At 39.9% G+C, this 19787-nt stretch overlaps 1 protein-coding gene across 1 annotated transcript; it reads right to left on the bottom strand.

The window, feature by feature from the left end:
- Positions 1 to 6962: 6962 nt before the first annotated feature.
- si:dkey-243k1.3 (endonuclease domain-containing 1 protein-like) lies at positions 6963 to 9437 on the bottom strand. Its single transcript, XM_037546871.1, has 3 exons — positions 9058 to 9437; positions 8744 to 8900; positions 6963 to 7493 (listed from the first exon to the last, which is right to left on the bottom strand). The coding sequence occupies exons 1-3, from the start codon at positions 9352 to 9354 to the stop codon at positions 7105 to 7107; spliced, it is 843 nt and encodes a 280-aa protein (XP_037402768.1). The 5' UTR covers positions 9355 to 9437; the 3' UTR covers positions 6963 to 7104.
- Between the last annotated feature and the right edge of the window lie 10350 nt (positions 9438 to 19787).

Here is a 19787-nt window from a genome sequence, read left to right as displayed (position 1 = left end):
TAGGAGAACAGCGTTCTAAGATTGAGCAATTAACAGAAGAATGTGCTCATCACAAACGTGCTGCTGTTAGTGCTCAGGAAACTTGTGAAAAGGGACCTTGCACATGTAAGAAAAAGTTGAAGGACAAGAGTAAAATGAGCTTAGGGAAAACTCAGTCCAACTCTGTGGGTGGGGCGGTCATCCCCAAGGTGGCACATACACTTGTAAAGCTAATCCAAAAAGCATCTTGGTTTTCTGCCATTCCCACAGAGAAGGATCAATTAAATTAACAATGGCTTCTGTGGGAGCATATTTATAGCCAATTATACATGAGCAGGACAATAGATGCCAGATAAAACCTACTGTGTAGGTTTACAGTATTAAAGTGTACAGTATTTAGTGCGCATGCGCGAACGTGCATGCTGCCTGTTACAGCAGCTCCCGTTCATGTTCTTTCATTTTTACTCGTAACTTTTCTTTACCTTTTTAATAGTTTATTTATTTTGATGAGGCAATTTAGGGAAGCTGTGCCCTCTCGAAACATGTGAGTAGAGAGAGTTTTGGTCTGTTTTTTCGCCGTGAAAGCACTACTTTCACTCACTCCCCGTGTCCCCGTGGCGAATAAGATGGATGAGCTGACAGCATTAGCCAGGAGTCAGAGGGAGTACCGGGAGTGTAGTCTAATGTGCTTTTCGGAGACATGGCTACACCAGGACATCCCGGATGACCATGTTTCCATCAATGGCTTCCAGACTGTTCGGGCCGACCGGGGCTGCACCGAGAGCTGTAAGCGCAGAGGAGGTGGGCTCACTGTGCTAGTCAATAACCGCTGGTGTAACCCTGGTCACATTACCATCAAGGAACATACCTGTTGCCCGGACATTGAGCTGTTGGCTGTTGGACTCAGGCCATATTATTTACCATGCAAGTATCGCATGCCATCATCGTGACTGTCTACATTCCCCCCTCTGCCATTTATTCAACAACAGCACGTCTCCAGACGCAACACCCGAGTGCCTTTATCGCCATATCGGGTGACTTTAACCATGTCGCTATGGCCAAGGCACTACCACACTTCACGCAGTATGTGGACTGTCCCACCAGAGAGGAAAGAACACTGGACCTGCTGTATGCTAATGTTAAGGACGCATACAGCTGCTCCCCCCTTCCCCCTCTGGGTAGGTCAGACCACAACTTGGTTCACCTCAGCTCCTGTTATGTGCCGCTGGTGAAGAGTCAGCCTGTGACCAAGCGGATAGTGAGTAGATGGTCTGGGGAGACTTACGAGGCACTGCAGGATTGCTCTGAGGCTACTGATTGGTCTGCACTCTGTGAGCCACACGGAGAGGACATCAGGCTCACAGAGTGCATCACGGACTACATTAACTTCTGTGTGGACTCCACTGTCCCAACCAGGACTGTTAAATGTTACCCAAACAACAAGCCGTGGGTAACAAAGGACATTAGAAGAAGAGGGCCTTCAGAGCGGGAGACAGGGTGGAGGTGAGAACGATCCAGAGGGAACTGAGGACAGCTATCAAGGAGGCGAAGGACAAATATAGGAGGAAGCTGGAGTGGAAACTCCAGCAGCACAACATGATGGAGGTCTGGAATGGAATGAGGACCATCACCAGCTTCAGGTCTAGCAACAACAGAGGAGCAGAGGGCAGTGTGGACAGGGCCAACAAGCGAAATCTGTTCTTTAACAGATTTGACACGGCAGGCTCTGTCCCCCCCAGCCTGACTCCTCTGCTGCCAGTCCTCAGCAGACCATCCCACTCATCCCCCCTCCCCCTCCTGATAGCCTGCTCCCCTCTTGTGACTCACTCTACCGAAATGACCACAGAGCGCCACAGGAGGTCATTCTTACCTGTGGGCATCAAACTCTATAACTCCTCCCTCAGTGTGTGATTCACAAAACTCAATACGAAACTGTTCATATGTGCAATAATAACAACTGTGTGTGCAAAAACTCAGAGGGACACTAACTTAATTTAAATAATTTAAATAATTGTAACTGCTTTATACCAGATGTTTCATATTACTATCACAATCACCGCCACCTTACTATATTCTTAAGTACTTAAATCTGGTGTACATACTGTAAATTTCTCTATATTGTCTTAAATTATTAGTAAAGTGTTTATTTTTACATAAATGGCTGCAACTGTAACAACTGCAATTTCCCCCTGGGATAAATAAAGGAATCTGAATCTGAATCAGAAACCAGCTAGTTAATAACTTTAACCATGGTAAAAGGTTCTATGTAACCTGCAGGTACCTTCACTGGTTTTATGGGTTTATGACTGCATGTTTTTGCATGCAGGACCATGGTGGCTATTGGTTCAGCTCATGTAGATTCTCAGAATGGGGTAGTTCAATAATGCCAGTTAATTAAAGGTTACAACTTGGTCAGGCGAATCTGCCGTTTGCCTTAGCTGTAAATGCCAGTAGTAGAATCATATGAGCAGATATCCTTAACTGATGAGATTATGTTGAGACAGAGGTAAAGTCTGTTAAAGATATTTGGTTGTGTTTGAAACAGGCTTAAAGGACAGAATTAACAAACTGCTAATTGATTCTACGGTGTAAGATTAGGACATGCTCATCACACTTTGTTAATAAGTAAGGTCCTGATAAGTTTCTGGTAAAACAGAAATTGAAATATAAATATGCATCAGGCCGGTCAGGAAGTACATATGAAATTCATTGTCATATGGAGATCTCGACTCAGTCCTGCAGGGGTCTCAGCACACAATCTCAAAGACTGTAAAATGCAGGATGAGTGTTTTTCACCATATGAAGTGACAGTTTTCAGTGCAGCTTCTAAAACAAGGTTTTAGTCTATCGTTTGGCTAAATTTCGCATGATCAGGTCATTCCTTACAGCTGTTAAGGCCAATGCATTCTTTATATAATGTTAGAGTGTGAACTTCCATTATGTTTGGGGCTTGTTAGGAAAGTGTATCCGCAGGACTGGCATGGTCTGAACATGCTATTTCTGACTGCGATACATGTGCCGTGTTACATACTAATTTTCCAAATTTCAATGTCAGTTCATGCCACAACATAACCCAGCCAAAGACCACTCAGTGTTGTACACCTGGCATGCTAACTTGTGACCAAATATACGCTCCATCATATAATATTACAAATATTATAACTCCTTTTAAATTACCCTGGTGTGTTGAAAGACTTTGTTACATCACCATTTCTAGGGGAAATTCCCAGAGCATTATGTGGGATTGTGACACAGCTTAATCAGTTAAGTCATAGTCATACATCCCAAAATCGACTACATTTTACAGCAAAAACAATACAAGACTGCATTCATGAGAATGCTCCATGGTTTAATTGGCTGTCAGTAAATGAATTCTGCCATATGGTACAGGGATACAGCAGAATTCATTTACTGACAGCCAATTAATCCGTTGGTTATATGGTAGCACTGCTTTCAGTGAATTAGCCACTAAATTTAACGGTCTATGTTCATTAACTTATTTATTACCAGCAATGAAACCACAGAATTTCACACATTCTTTCTCAAATCATAGTGCTAATAAAGGAAATCATTTAATTTCAATGTATCGTCCTGAAAAATACATCTGAGGCGGATATGTCTGAAATATCTCTAGACGTTCCTAGTACTTGTGGGCCAGTAAATTGTGATGACCAAATATGTACATGGTACAAGGACACTGAAGCATTTGCCAGTACTACAACCCCAATTCCAATGAAGTTGGGACGTTGTGTAAAACATAAATAAAAACAGAATACGATGATTTGCAAATCCTTTTCAACCTACATTCAATTGAACACACTACAAAGACGAGATATTTAAGGTTCAAACGGATAAACTTTATTGTTTTTTGCAAATATTCACTCATTTTGAATTTGATGCCTGCAACACGTTCCAGAGAAGTTGGGACAGGGGCGTGTTTCCCACTGAGTTACATCACCTTTCCTTTAACACTCAATAAGCGTTTGGGAACTGAGGACACTGATTGTTGGAGCTTTGTAGGTGGAATTCTTTCCCATTCCTGCTTGATGTACAGCTTCAGCTGCTCAGCAGTCCGGGGTCTCCACTGTCGTATTTTGAGCTTCATAATGCGCCACACATTTTCAATGGGAGACGGTCTGGACTGCAGGCAGGTCAGTCTAGTACCCACACTCTTTTACTACGAAGCCACGCTGTTGTAACACGTGCAGAATGTGGCTCGGCATCGTCTCGCTGAAATAAGCAGGACGTCCCTGAAAAAGACGCTGCTTGGATGGCAGCAGATGTTGCTCCAAAACCTGTATGGACCTTTCAGCATTAATGGGCCTTCACAGATGTGCAGGTTACCCCTGCCATGGGCACTAACACCCCCCACACCATCAGAGGTGCTGGCTTTTGAACTTTGCACTGAAAACAATCCGGACAGTCCTTTTCCTCTTTGGCCCGGAGGACACGACGTCCATGATTTCCAGAAACAGTGTGAAATGTGGACGCGTCAGACCATAGGACACTTTTCCACTCTGCGTCAGTCCATCTCAGATGAGCTCGGCCCAGAGAAGCCGGCGGCGTTTCTGGGTGGTGTTGATATGTGGCTTCGCTTTGCATGGCAGAGTTTTAACCTGCACTTGTAGATGGAGCGACGAACTGAGTTCACTGACAGTGGTTTTCCGAAGTGTTCGTGAGCCCACGTGGGAATATCCGTTACAGAATGATGTGGGTTTTTAATGCAGTGCCGCCTGAGGGGTCGAAGGTCACGGGCATTCAGTGGTGGTTTTCTGCCTCGCTGCTTACCTGCAGAGATTTCTCCAGATTCTCTGGATCTTTTGATGATATTATGGACTGTAGATGATGAAATCCCTAAATTCCTTGCAGTTGCACGTTGAGAAACTTTGCTCTTAAACTGTTGGACTATTTGCTCACGCAGTTGTTCACTAAGTGGTGAACCTCGCCCGTCCTTGCTTGTGAGCGACTGAGCCTTTCAGGGATGCTCCCTTTATACCCAATCAGGACACTCACCTGTTTCCAATCAACCTGCTCACCTGTGGAATATTCCAAACAGGTGTTTTTTGAGCATTCCTCAACTTTCCCAGTCTTTTGTTGCCCCTGTCCATACTTCTTTGGAACGTGTTGCAGGCATCAAATTCAAAATGAGTGAATATTTGCAAAAAAACAATAAAGTTCATCCGTTTGAACATTAAATATCTCGTCTTTGTAGTGGATTCAATTGAATATAAGTTGAAAGGGATTTGCAAATCATCGTATTCTGTTCTTATTTATGTTTTACACAACGTCCCAACTTCACTGGAATTGGGGTTGTAAATATTTGGTACCAGATAACGTCCAGCTACATAAGAATGGTACAGTAGGTCTTTTGCCTCCTCATAAAGAATTTCAGCTTATGCTGCAAAAATTTCAGAGACACAACATTAACTCTTCTTTATTGGACATCGATGCAACATTTTCTCTTGTCAAATCTATACATCAAACAGTTTACTTGCACTCAAACTAGTCATGTATTTTAGGTGCACTCATTCCAAATTATGGAGTCATGATTGCTTTAGATCAAATAAGGGAATTATCTCATGCAACTGAGAGGTTAGGAAATGACACTGCTCACTCTTTAGGTATTATTTCTAACACCCTTCAGTCTCATAGAATCATGATTTTACAAAATAAATTTGCATTGGATTATGTTTTGGCTCAACAGGGAGGTGTTTGTGTGATAGTTGGCCCTGAATGCTGCTCTGATGTTATTGATCCCACTGCAGATTTTAATGGGTATATTAATGATCTAAAGGATCTACGTAATCATGTTACCCAAATGGATCAAAACAGGGGAGAATGGCTGAGTGTGTGGTTGGGTTCATGGTGGCTGTACTGTCATGAAATTTTACTGATCTTTGTCACATTTTGTGTTATTGTGCTAATAATTTATTCCATGATACGATGTTGTAGCTATACAGCTAGGAATATGCAACATGTGCATATAACACAAACAGATGTAGAACTTACCATAATAAGAGATATTTCTGTGGTGACAAACGATTACATTTAAGTTAAAATGCCTATATCTGATGTCCAGACGGGTACATGAATAATTAACCTATGTTGACCACACTTCTGTACGGTCAAGAGGGGGGAGTGTTAAATATTATTTGACTTTATTTTATTTTATTTGCTTTTATTAACTTTGTAACTTCTGTTCCTTTCTGTTTTGCCATTTGGGTTAATATCATTTGCATTTTGTATGTCTTTTCTTGGGTGATGTGTGGGGTCTTTGGAGAGCGGTCCTTTGTCATGTAACGACTCAAAATGGTTAGCTTATCTTGACATCTGGTTATCTATACCTCCAAATCCAGCAACGGGGAGACTGTAAATTCCTGGGTGGACCTCAACACCTCTATTTTAATTACAAAGGTAGAGGCAGCCGGCCATCAAGTAGGGGGGCCTTTTAGGGTCATTGAGTCAAAGAAATAACTGGTGGGGTGCTTTTACTGGAGGGAATATAAGTTTGATGACTGTGAAGACTATTTCAGACTCGCTTGGTGGGAAGACGCGCGTTCATTAAACTTCTTTTCGAAGTCAACAGAAGGCATTAGTAACTTGTAAAGAACTACTTTAAGTAATTTCCCCAACACTGCAGCTATCGATGCTAACATTAATGGCATTATTATGCTGACCTATAAGGCTAACCTCTTCTCTACAGTGTACGTTACAGTATAATTACCTTGTTCATACCAGTTTGTCTTCATGCCGTTGCACCATCACATAACAATATGGAATAGTCCATTCTAAGCATGACCAGCTATTTAGCATCATCACATACAGTATATTTCATTTGTATTTTCATGGGGTCCTTGGCTCATGGGGGCCCTAGACAGCTGGCTACCTTTGCTTGCCCCTCGATGCTAAAATGCATCATTTTCAAACAAGATACAGAGATCGAATAATGTGGTTTTGCCACATTACAAAAATACCCACACTAGTGGTTAGATATGCTTTTTAATGAATTTCCGACATGCATCAGAGCAGCATTTAAACTGTGAAATGCATTTTTAAATGAACATGCTGCATTACAGTGTTTATAAGATTAGCTACATTGAGATTAAGTAGTAACATTACAGTCTGTTACTGGCACTGATTGTAGAACAGCTCTCCTACTGGTGTATTGGAGAACCTCTGGAGGAACTCGACAATCTCACTCAGTGTGTATTCCTCAACTGAGTTCTGGTCAGTGTTGAGGGCGATCGCTGCTCCACTGCGAACAGGAATGCCGTTGGAATTGACGCAGCAGTAAGCGTTCCACATGTACTCTGGGATATTGACCCGTTTGACATTGTTCTTGATGATCCAGTTGCCAGCAGATGGGATGGCACCAACCAACACGTAGGCCTTGTCACACTGAGCTTTGAATATCCTAGCCAGATTGGACTCATGATTTGCCCAGGCATTCTGGTTCAGTTTTGGGTTCTGGGGCACCACGTTAGTGAGGGTGAATGTGGCATTACGACTCGGGACTAGAGGTGACAGAACACAATAATGAGACACAGAATAAATTATTTAAGTATCGACTTCTTTATTGTAAACAAAGATAAAGAAACTGGTGCCAGTACCCTTTGACTTGCCATTTAAAGGGGAACTGCACTGATTTTTTTACAACATTCCTGCTTAATTAAATAATTAAGATATAAACAAAAGCGTTTCCGAGTGGTTTGTGAAATGCTTAATTCTAGAGAAACTTACTCAGAATTGTTCACAGTTATGGTGATAGGAACCAGACATCTGAGAAGTTTAGTGACTCTATAAGCTCCCTCACAGTAACAAATATACACAAAATTAGTATGAGTATTTTGTCTGAGGCCTGTGGAATTGCTTTATGATCATTTTTAGAAGATTTTGGCTGGAAATGTATTTTTTAATAAATAATCATAGTGGAGGGATACCTGCAGGGTGTTCTGAGGCAAAATAGTTCCCCACTGAAAACCAATTTTTTCATGTTACCGCTAGTTTACCAAAAATTAACATTGCATCTGAAAAGTATAGGTTCACTCGTGGTCGTGGATAGCAAATAAAAGTGCTATCTTTGCACTGTAGACATTGTGACCCCTGGTTTCTATCACCACTACTGGTGATCTCTGTGATGAACCATTTCACATCAAACCTCTCTGAATGGCTTTGTTTACATCTCAGTGATTGAAATATGGCAAAAAAAATTCTTTAAGCCAGGAATTATGGATTTCAAAGTAAGAAAACTGCAGTACCTGAAATATAATTCTGCTGAAGGAAGTTATTTACAATGGGTGAAATAAGCAGTTGTAAAAGATAGATGCCAAGCTCTAACTGGTTTGTTTCTAGTCTTTATAAACAACGAGACTGAAATAATCCACTAAACAATAGAAAATGAAACATAGAAAATAGAAAGGCAACAGGAACTCAAATCACCAACCAAAATCTCTGAGGAACGTTTCCAACACCTTGTTGAAAGTGTGTCACGAAGAATTAAAGCAGTTCTGAAGGCAAAAGGGGGTGCAGCCCTTTACTAGCAATACCTAATAAAGTGGCCGGTGAGTGTAGATGGGTGAATTCAATTGGTTACACACATGAATTCAGTCCAAAGTTATAATTATAGCTTACTTTAACATTTTCATGAATAAGCTACTTTTAAAAAGTCTTTGGCCCTTCTAGAAGGTCAACAATTAAAATAGCTTGAGTGTATAAATAATAAAGTATGAGGAGTCTGAGAATATTGGCAGTGATCACTGCCTACCTGCATGGTGCCCATTGGGATTAAGGTGGCCACGATCAAACCCTGACTTAGTGTAGTCTTCATTCAGAGCCTGCCTGTCACCCTGATAGACACCAGGGTGTTCCTTCTCCAGCACGGAGCCTTCCTTCATCTCACCTCCCCAGTTTTGATTCACCAGCTAGAAAAAATAAGCTTTTAACGGCTTGCATTATTAAGGGAAAGGTAAAGCAATTGCATCTATAGCAAAGCCAGTTTAGGAGAAAGCAGCATGGTAATAACACAAATATGCTATCAAATATCAAGTAATCAGTGATTTCTCAGCCATCAGCACTCACCTGGGGCTCCACAAACCAACGAGTCTCCCTGCCTCCCCCATTGCTGGGCCCAAAGATGTAAGCAGAGTACACAGCAATGCGGTTGTACGTGTCGTACAGCGTAGCAAAGTGATACGTGTTCTGGAAGCGCTGACAGAGCCGGACAGCACCAGATGTAGTCGAGCCCCATTGTGGTACTTTGCCTTCGTAGAAGAACTTTATGCAGTCAGGCTCATTTTGAAAGTTAGACACCACGTCACCCTCAGTCAGAGCTAAGAACGAGCCTATAATGACACCCAGAGCAGCAAAGCTCTGCATTGTTGTCAATCAAAAGTTTACAGTCTTCTCTGTTTCTTCTGACTCCCACGAACACTACAGGACCAAAAACAACTGCGCAATCCTGATCCTTCCTTATACCCACCTCTTTATCTCATCCTCTTTTTTACCTTTTTTTACAACATTATCAGTCTTTTCACAAGGACAAGATGACGTAGCAATGGTTTGGAAGTGGATGTGTGTAAATAAAGGAATGGTAATAGTGTCCTTGTGTTGGCTAGTTACTAGTTTAGTGTTACAATGTTATATTTTACAAAAAACAGCATGTTCCACTACTGTATCTGAAAGCTAAATAAATAAAGCGGATTATCTCAATTTAACAACCAAATATCTCCACTAAACCGCCATGTTCTGAAAGAATATGCAGGTGTGATAGTAGATTATCAGGTCTGGAAAGGTTGTGCAATTCAACATGTCATATGTTGGTTTCCCATGAACCGGTATCTGAACGTGGAAACAGTCACACTGGACTGACCTCGTCTTACCTACAGCATGTATCACCAGTAGGTGTTGTGGAAAACCTAAAGCCCTGAAATAACACATGCCAGTCTGTCAACAACATAATGGAAAGAATTAGACCTATATCTTCCTTTTTCCTCCGTGCCTGTGAGGAATGTGCTCGGCCATTTTTCAAATTGTTGACATTGTTACTCATGTTTGTCAACTGTCTCACCCATGTAAACATATTCCTCATATAACACAGTAAAACCTGAAGCCTAAGTCTAAACTAAACTGGCCACAACAATTTCAAATACAGTGTTGTAGTCTCTGGGTTTGTGATTCAAAGCAGCAGTATTAGTTTTACATCACTGTTATATACAGGTCACGCTGTGAGCCCCTCTCATGGACAGCTCTACACATTTGTTGATGAGCTGAAGGATACACAGGCCAGTATTTATCTGTAGCGTCCACATGGCTGCGTGACGTGTGTGCACGCGAAACAGCGTTGGATTCTGACGCAAAGACAACATCAGAAGAGAAAGTACCATGTCGACTTGCAAGGTACAGTAATATTACATTATTTTATAACAGGAGATTTCAAACCTTCAAGGCTTATTTGGAATTAGAATAGAAAACACTGACCAAACTTTTACTTCATGAGATTATGTTTTTGCCTGTAAGCCTGAAACAGCATGGAGGTTGGATGACTTGGAATCTGCAAAAACCACAAAACTCTGTGAGACAGGAATGACACTGACAAGGTTACATGTTGCCATCTACACTCTGTTGGCAGATTTGTGGTTTCCTGTTACCCATGAGACTGTCTTGCATCCATTTATCTCTTTTAGCCAGTCTGTGATTTACTCTTGCCCGGTCACTCTGTTTTTGCCTTCCTCGCATCCTCTAAAAGCGTCAGGATCAGGTGTGTTGGGAGCAGAGAAAACACTAAAAAGTGCAGGACAGTGGGCCTCCAGGACCGGGGTTGAGAAACACTACACTAGACTCTTCAGCCATTCCTCTAAATGTGTCCAGAAAAACCTTATCAGAACAACAGTGTCACCCTGTGGGTTAAGAGGGAAATTTTCTCTCTCACACATGTTAAAAGTTTTAATTAAATAATAAAATTATTGATGTTTTGGTCTCTTTTTTGTATAATCGCACTATTTATACCTATAGAACTTAATCTGTATGTGATTTATTTTACTTTATTGTTCATTTCAGGGACCTTCGTATATTTATATTATTTTTTCCTTTTTTTCTATAAGTAGTGTTTATTTTTACGATTACAGTTTAGAGTTTATTTAGTGTCTATTTAAATTCATACTTGTGTACTGTGTATGTAATGTTATTGTTACACTATGGGGTCTGAGAGTAATTTAAATTTCAATACTCTGTATGTCCTGTACATATTGTAGTATTGAGAATAAAAGCTGTCTTGACTGTGGATCAATACCAGATCTAAGTCCAAAATTTCATATCAGTTTTTTCTTCCGTCTCTGCAAAAAAATGTTCAGGAGAAATAGGGGAAATGTGTCCCAGCTGGATGTGTTTGTTTTGTTGTCTGAGAATTACTGCAAAATTTGATACCTGTCTGATACCTTGCATTGATTAGGCTTTAAGCATCTGATTAACTATCAATACAGCAGGAAGTGACAAAAGAAACACCCAATTAAGTCTTGATTCCCAATGTGTGGGACCGACTCCTGATGTGAAAATATCACTCCTGGCCCTCTGCAAGGCATCTTTGACCTCATGAAAATGTATGAAGGTACTATACTTTGGAGTGGACTTTAGATGCTCATTCACATTCAGTAAGCTTCTGCAATGATGTTGTGATTTTCTTCCTCGAACTTTTGGCTGTTAAATGTTTCTGGATTACTTTGTTGATTCCCAGAGTATCCATCGATAAAGCACATCAAAATAATTGTTGCTTTGAAAGGTTCAGTTATTGAAATTCTCCAGAAGCTGTTGAAGATGTTATTTGTCTTCACTGGCAAGTCAAATATTAAAAAAAGATCAATGTGTTCAAGGTCAGCTGGTTATTAGTTCAGGTGTATTGAACATTTAAATACAAATGTATCCCACGCAGCTCCTTTCTAAAGCTTAAAGTTGTTTTAAAGAGCATCAAAAACCAAGCCAACAATGAAGCACAAGAAGGTGGTGAGCAGAAGACATAAGACCAACAAGTACACAAGTAGATACACAATCTGGGAATCTGGAAGTCAGCTGGTTAGAGAAACATGCCCAGTAGTTTGCAGTTTTGGTTGGCATACCATTAAAACGGAGTCATTGATCTATAAAACTTCATTCTGGCCTTGAGCAAAAATATTAAAATACTTGTCTGCATCTGATGACTGTGACCATGCACATGGTGTTAGGTGGGGTTCAGGTGGGTTTGGAACATGTCTCTCAAATATTTGTTGGACTCAGAAGGGCTCAGGTTTAGGACTTCACGTCTCCTCCCCTCAACAAGTTTGAGGCCTATATTTCAACTATCTTCTATATTTCAGCTTAAGGCAAACATGAGAAAACCAATAAGCTATATATAAAATGAGCATCTGGTTAACATTGCCAAATAATTTACTGGGTACATGGTATATATCTGTCAATTAACAACAGTTAACTTTTCCATTATGCTAAATTATATTCAGGGTCTAATATAAATCTGAGCTGAGCTGGTTCTTTCATTAAGAGGCCACATCCTCCATTTTTCGTATATTTTAAATTCATGACATATTTAGTTTTTGCACAAATACTTTTGTTTCTCTCTTCATCCCTTAAATGAATCAGAAATGGTCTCTGTTCTGATTGACTGCCTTGTGTTCTTCCTCATTCAAAAGCCAGGTGGCTCCAGCCCTTAGCACCTCAACATGAATGGGAGAGCTAAACTCCCGTAGGCTGAGTAGATGGATAAACAGTCATGTGTAAACGTTTGAATACCTCTGGTCAAATGATGTTTTGTTGAATTTGGAAGTGAAAATAAGTTAACAGAGTCTACAGAGAACACATGTACGCAATAGGGAAAAAAAGCAGAACATAAAATGAGATTCATTTTATATTTCATGTGTTATTTTTTCCAAAACGTTAAACCCAGTGGTAAACAGTAAATAGAACATATAAAAGCAGCAGAATGCCATATTTAAGCTTGTTTCCCATCGAGGATGTGAAAATCAACCATGTGATTTGCATAAGACTGCATGTCAATATGTTGGTATTTCAGATATCACAAATATCGTGAACTCAGCCGAGGTGTTTTCACGGTTTTGCTTATGTGCTGGTGAGAGAATGGCACAATTTGAATCTTTAAAACAAATTAAATTCTTAATTAATTTAATTTAATTTAATTTTTAAAAATTATAAATAGCCATTTCTGGCACTGTTTGAATTTCTGAGATACTTCTGCTCCCTTTTGAAAAAGGGAAAATAGGTTTACTGCTTCAAGTTTCTTCGAATACCCCACGTCGACAAAGCTCTTTATTCTTCTGTTTAACTGGACTACATTCTCACTAGTAAGCTGACCAGGTGAGCAAAAGATTCAGCTGTACACATGAATGTGGTTTATAGAGAAGAACTGGTGCAAAAGAACAGCTTTGCATGAATTGCTAGTAATTCATGGAGTGTTAACAGCTAATCACACACATAATTGCCAAGTGGCAGGACAGAACATTTTCGAGCAGTGATTCAGGACTCGTACAGAATAATTCAAAAAGATTTGGTCACTCATGCAGTTCAGTTACTGCAGATTGTAGACAGCATTTAAGTTTGAATATTACAGTAATCATCGCTTTTTGCTGGATTAGAGTTCAAAGCACTGTGCAGAACTACTTGTTTACTTTTAAATGATTCTTTCAATTAAATAGTGAAACTGATTCATAATACCAACTCAGTTGAACCTTTTGTGGCATCTATATCCGTGTTATAGCAAGTGTGGGTGTCCAGGGGTGGAGCAGACTCATACTCATGTAACAGGAATGTTATTTCTGTGAAGTAAAAGCAGCAAATTACTCAGGCTACTCTGAGGCTGAGCATAATCAATATCTCAGCTAGGGCTTGTGCTGAGGCTCGTGCCATTTGGTGAACACTAGATGGCAGAATAGTCAGCATGTGCTATGTATTTTGAATATCTTCACAAAAATGTATAGGGTTATGGTGAGATCCTGCGGTTTACTGGTACAGGCCATTCCTCCATGGTCAGGGGGAAACAGGACCTCAATGCGAGGTGTGGAAATGGAGTGGAAATGCACATGTGACACAAGGAAGTGAAGGAATTTATTGTTTTGAATTGTGCTATATCTGTGTTACACATTCTGCATTGTGTGCCGGTACTGTGACTGTATTTAGAACATTGTTCTGTCTATTCTTGTTTATCTCTATTTGGTCATGTTTGTCACACCTGTTACTCGTCCTGTATGAGCGCTGCCTGTTCTTGGCATCAGTCCAGCTATATAACTGTGTCAGCCCAATGTCTTACGGTCGAGCTGTGTGTCTGACACCTTGAGCGCGCAACAATAAACTTCACTGCAGCAGACAACAGGAGCCCCCTGGATCCCGAAAGGGTTAGAAATTCTTCAGTGGTGCCGTTATCCGGATTGGACATTGGTGGATGAATGCCCATTTCGAAGCAAACCCTAATTTCCAGTAAGGTTATCCTCCTCTCGTTAATGGAACGGAGGGGAAAACCGCGGTAGTATGTTTAGGCCCATGGCAGGAGAACAGAGGGGTGGTAGGGTGGCACCTGATTGGTCTGATAATGTTTTCATTGTCGAAGCGATGAACAATTATATAAACATATAGACTCATCTAGTTTGGACAAAGACTATCACAGGAAAGTGCCTGTTCATTCAGATAAAACATGGTCCCTAGATGAGAAGCTACATTTGTTATTCTAGCAAACAAGTAGAGAGCAAACTCACAGAGCATGTCTTAATGCACGCTGCCTCCACGGCAAAATAGGCCTGTGGAAGTATAAACATAGGGACAAGTTGATGCTTTAAAATAAGTCTGATACTGACTGGGCCTGAACAACAGTTCAGGGTTGAATTCCAGTCACAATTGAAGCCGTGTTTGAAAGCCCAAAGTAGTGCTGACCTCTGACCTGTACTGACCTGTACTGGAGTCTGTGCAAGTTTTATGGTTGACCTGTGTTGTCATGGGTGGCATTTAGTGTCATCAATCAGCTCATGTTGTAAGGTCTTATAGTTTTATTTTTATGTCTGAATGGGAGAAAACCTCACGGAGATCGTGGCTAACTAAAGGTTGAACAAGTTTTCTTTGTTGGAATACCTGCAGTCGGTAGGACAAAGCGTCATAAGAAAAAGGGCTGCGGGGCAATACCTGAGACTGAGAGGGGTGGAGAACACACCCTCTAGGCCTCTGTAGAGATGACAGGAAGGGGTTATGCAGCCTTGAACAGAGGTGGGTTAAGTAAATTCATGCTTAAGTATTTGTAAATATTGTTATTTCTGTGAAGTAGAAGTAATCTAGCAAAAATACACAGGCTAGTTCAAGGCTAAGAATAATGAGTGTCTTGGGTGCTGCTTATGCTGAGGCTCATGCCATCTGGTGAACACTAGATGGCAGAAAAGCAGAGGGAGTTCAGGTTTATAGTGTTAGACTTAAGCAGCGTTTTGGAGTGTACTGATCTAGGATCAGCTCTCCGGCTGAATAACTGTGCATACTTAGATATGAAAAAGAACTTGGGTCGGTGCGTCTATTTTGGGAGGTTTGAGGCTTTATTAACTAGAAAAAAATTGTCCCCTGTTAACTGGAACTAATGTTAGCTATAAATACAGAAGTATAAACAAAATAAATGTGCCCCTCCAGAGACAAAACACAGAGTACTCATTCTAGTCTTATTTGGTTTATTAGTTATTTTGTTTTCTATTTTTTGCGAGTGTTTTACATGAAAAAGCCAAATTATCCCTTAGTTATGATTTTGTGACCCCTTCATTTGAAATGCAGGGGACCAAACGATGCCATACCACGCTTATATGAATTTAAATGTCATATGTGCTACTTTTCTTTGCCAGGGCTGAAATGTTTAAATAAAATTAAAAACATGAGAGTTTGGGGAGAGAAGTGTGAGTGGATAGGAAGCGAGAAAGACACACCTGGATGAAGTGTTTACATCCATTTGTTTGGGCAGTGAGTGTGTTTCTGACACTAAAACACATCATAATTTTTTAATAGGTGCAATCGGACATTAACGCAGTAGATCACAACAAAAATGTGTTGTTTCCAAAAAGTGGTTGATACCTTGTGAGCTAGTTAAAAGACCTGGACTCCTCCAGCATTCACATGGATTTGTTCAATTTCTTCAGTAGCACAAGTGATTTATCTTAATGAAGTATTGATTAGCAAAACCAGGTATTGGTTTTGGCTAATCAATATTGTATAATAAGCTCAAATGATACTGAACTGCTGTGAGGAGAGGTTTGGAAAGGGTTAAACAAACCCAGCAAACATAAAATCACAAACTATAGTACTAAAATGATGAGTATTTATTGTAATATTAGCATTTTGTCCTGATAATAATAATAATAATAATAATAATAATAATAATAATAATTATGAAATAAATGCATACTGCCCAGATAAATAATTGGTTTAAAATAAAAACATTTTAAATATTTTTTTCTGAGGTGCCCAAAACTTTTGAACAGTACTGTACAGTCATATGCAGAACTCTGAGGATATTTTTAATATATTATGTTGGTGTGTTTATGTTTCAGTCTGGTGGGGCTAATAAATTAATCATTGTTATATCAAAATTGTAATTTGAAAGAGCCATTATCAACTTGCATTTTTAATTATAGCTTGTATTATCGTCACTGTTATTCAATACAGGCCTGTATCCTACATCTGTATTACATTCTAATGTTTTCCACAACGTCAACTAACAAACACTTGTGTGGATTTATGTAGCAAAGCATTTTTAAATGATCATTTCTCTAATCTAATAGATTAATATCTAATAGAATTAAACAGGCTGATATGTAGCATTCTACCAAATTCAAACCCAAGGCATTAACTCAATAAGTAAATAAGCTACATATAGAAAATCATTGTTAATGATGTACTTTCTATTGAGAAGTGTCTGTCCCACACCCAAACCCCTAAATTTACACTTGAGAAAAGACGGTAGTGCCTCTGGTCAAATTACATGACTCTCTAAGTGAGAATAAGAGAACACATCTTCACACATTGAGTTTATTTGCTGAACTTAACAATGGACGTTTGTTTATGTTTTATGTTGTATATTTTCTAATGTTCTAATGTTTCTAATGTTCATAGAAGAAGTTTCTTTTTTTATACTAAAATAAGCTACTTATAAAAAAAAGAAAAGGAAAAAGTTTAATTTGACCAGGGGTGGTCAAACTTTTGTGTACTATATATATAGGGGTGAAAAGCTTTATAACAGTAATGATAGCAGAATTAATGTTGGCATTAGTATTAGTATTAGTAGTATTAATAGGCATTAGTATTAGTATTCTGGTTGAACATCTGCACATGACTTGCAGGTTAGTGTTAGACTTCTATACCTTGCTGAATGTTCTTTTACTGAGGGAGTTGCTCAGTAAAGTCAGCGCTGGTAGGGATATTCAGAAGGTACAGATGTCTAACACAAACATACAAGCAATGTGCAGAAATTCAGCGTCTTTCTATAATACATATTGGTCAAGTGTGGAACCCTCCAATAAGAACAAAGCTTTGAGGATAATTTTAGTGTCTATTGGTATCATAAGGTATTTAAAACTTGCTGTGGCTCCAACACAACAGACAATAGAAGCAATGGTGGCACATTGCGCAGGTTACCAAGAGAGGTGTAGCCTAACATAGAACACTACAAGACAAAAGGTGTGCCAAAATACCACTGCTGAGATTTTTTGGACCCACACCTAGAGCCCATGATGGCGGGAGGCGAACAGGGTGTGCAAAAGCTAAATGGAAGCAATCCTCCTATAGCCCTTAAAGTCAATGCCTTTCAGATTTATTCATACAGTATATTTATGCATGACTACCCCCACCCTCCCTTTACACACCCCATCCCATTACTGTAATCCATCACCCCGGCATCATCCGCCATGCAAGCAGCCCCCTGAGTTACCATGGCAACCACCTCGGGCCTAGCTCTACGCAGCACCACTCCTATTGGCTGCGAGGCTCCGGCAGTCTGAGTCTGTCTGGTGGATGTGGTAATTGGCTTGGAGTCTCCAATCACCCTTCCATACACACACAGACACACGTGCACATACACACACACACACACACACACACACATATACACACTCACAATTTCTTGGAAACAGACACAAATGAATTGCTACATGATAATTCCACAGAGCCAGAGAAATATACGGTGTGAGAAACTAGACGCTGAGCTCAGTGTAATGATTCTTTTTGTTTGGGGGGTGTCCATGTATTTGGGAAGTGAGAGGTTTGGTATGTTGGGGGTACAACGCAGAAGCTTTTGGACATAGTGTGATGGTGAGTCCAGCAATGGAGGCATTTACATTTCAGAACGGTAGGCAGAAAGACGAATTTTAACTTTTTTATATTAAAATCATAATTTGAAAGAGTAGAATTATTTAATCACAAGAGCTTCGGTTTTAATTGCAGCCTATATTACCAACACTTTTACTTAAAAAGGGTCTGTATTCTACATTTTTCTGGGATTTTATTTATTTAGAGGTCCTTTTTCAAAGCCTGTGTGGGCCTTTTTGCCAAAAACAGTCATAATTCATTTTTAAATGACCGTTTCTCATTTTCTAACCTCTTTCCATAGAATTAAACAGGCTGTTTTTGTTTCCCTGTCTTTAAGACTGATATATGTAAAGGAGCTCTGTTCTGATTGGCTCTCTGTTTCTATAAGCAGGAAATTTTAGTTTTCCTTGATATGGACCCTTTGGGAATTTCTAAACTGGCTGTAGGTGTTATTTTCATATATTCTATATTAAACAGTCTCTACAGTTTACAGATACACATCTGGGCACTCAATGCCACATCAACATTTGAGGGGTCCCACACACCCCAGTGATTTTCTTTTGTACACAAGAAAGAATAAAATACTTAATACTTAATTCAATTCTATCAGGACAAAAAAATGGCCTCTCATGGGGCCCTTTGAGGCTTGGCAGTCCTAAGCAACTGCTTATACAACTTTATTATTATTATTATTATTATTATTATTATTATTATTATTATTAATCATCATCATCATCATCATCATAAGGTACTTTAGTATTATGGAGGGTAACACTTTATTTGGAGTGGTCCTTTGTTGATGATTAATAACCCAGTAACACATCAACAACATATCAGTGAGGTAGCAGTAGTGCTGCATCTGAATTCATTGAAGTGCTTCTTACATTAAGTATTTTGTTAATATGTTACTTCCATTATGCAAACTCAACCTAACCCTAACCCTGGCCCTAACCCTAACCCTAACCCTGGCCCTAACCCTAAACCTGGCCCTAACCCTAACCCTGGCCCTAACCCTAACCCTGGCCTTAACCCTGGCCCTAACCCTAACCCTTGCCCTGGCCCTAACCCTGGCCCTTGCCCTGGCCCTAACCCTGGCCCTAACCCTAACCCTGGCCCTAACCCTCATATGTTTTTGACATGTTACTGAGAGTCAGTTGAGTGTTCGTTTAATCTAAAAAGATCTCTCAAAGTAAAGTGTTACCTTATGGTGAATATTGTGTCAGAAACCAGGGTGTATTCTGTCTTCTTTCCTTCTGGCTGTGCTCAGCAGACTTCTCCAAAAGAACTGCATCACCGGGGTCCTCAAAGGACGCGTGTTCTATATTATTCCTTTATTTTTTTGAGGTCCATTTAAAATATTTGTGCAATTGTACCAAAAACAGTAATTCTTCATTTTTACATGACTATTTTCTTAATTCACTTAAATTAACGGGTGATTGTGTTACTGTGACTGGTATATTGCTGCTGTCAGTGTTTAACATAATTTGTAA

This window comes from Pygocentrus nattereri, chromosome 17 (genome assembly GCF_015220715.1).
Source record: "Pygocentrus nattereri isolate fPygNat1 chromosome 17, fPygNat1.pri, whole genome shotgun sequence".
In the NCBI taxonomy this organism is placed as follows: domain Eukaryota; kingdom Metazoa; phylum Chordata; class Actinopteri; order Characiformes; family Serrasalmidae; genus Pygocentrus; species Pygocentrus nattereri.
Note: the sequence above shows the minus strand (reverse complement) of the source record. Positions and strands in the feature narration are given on the sequence as shown.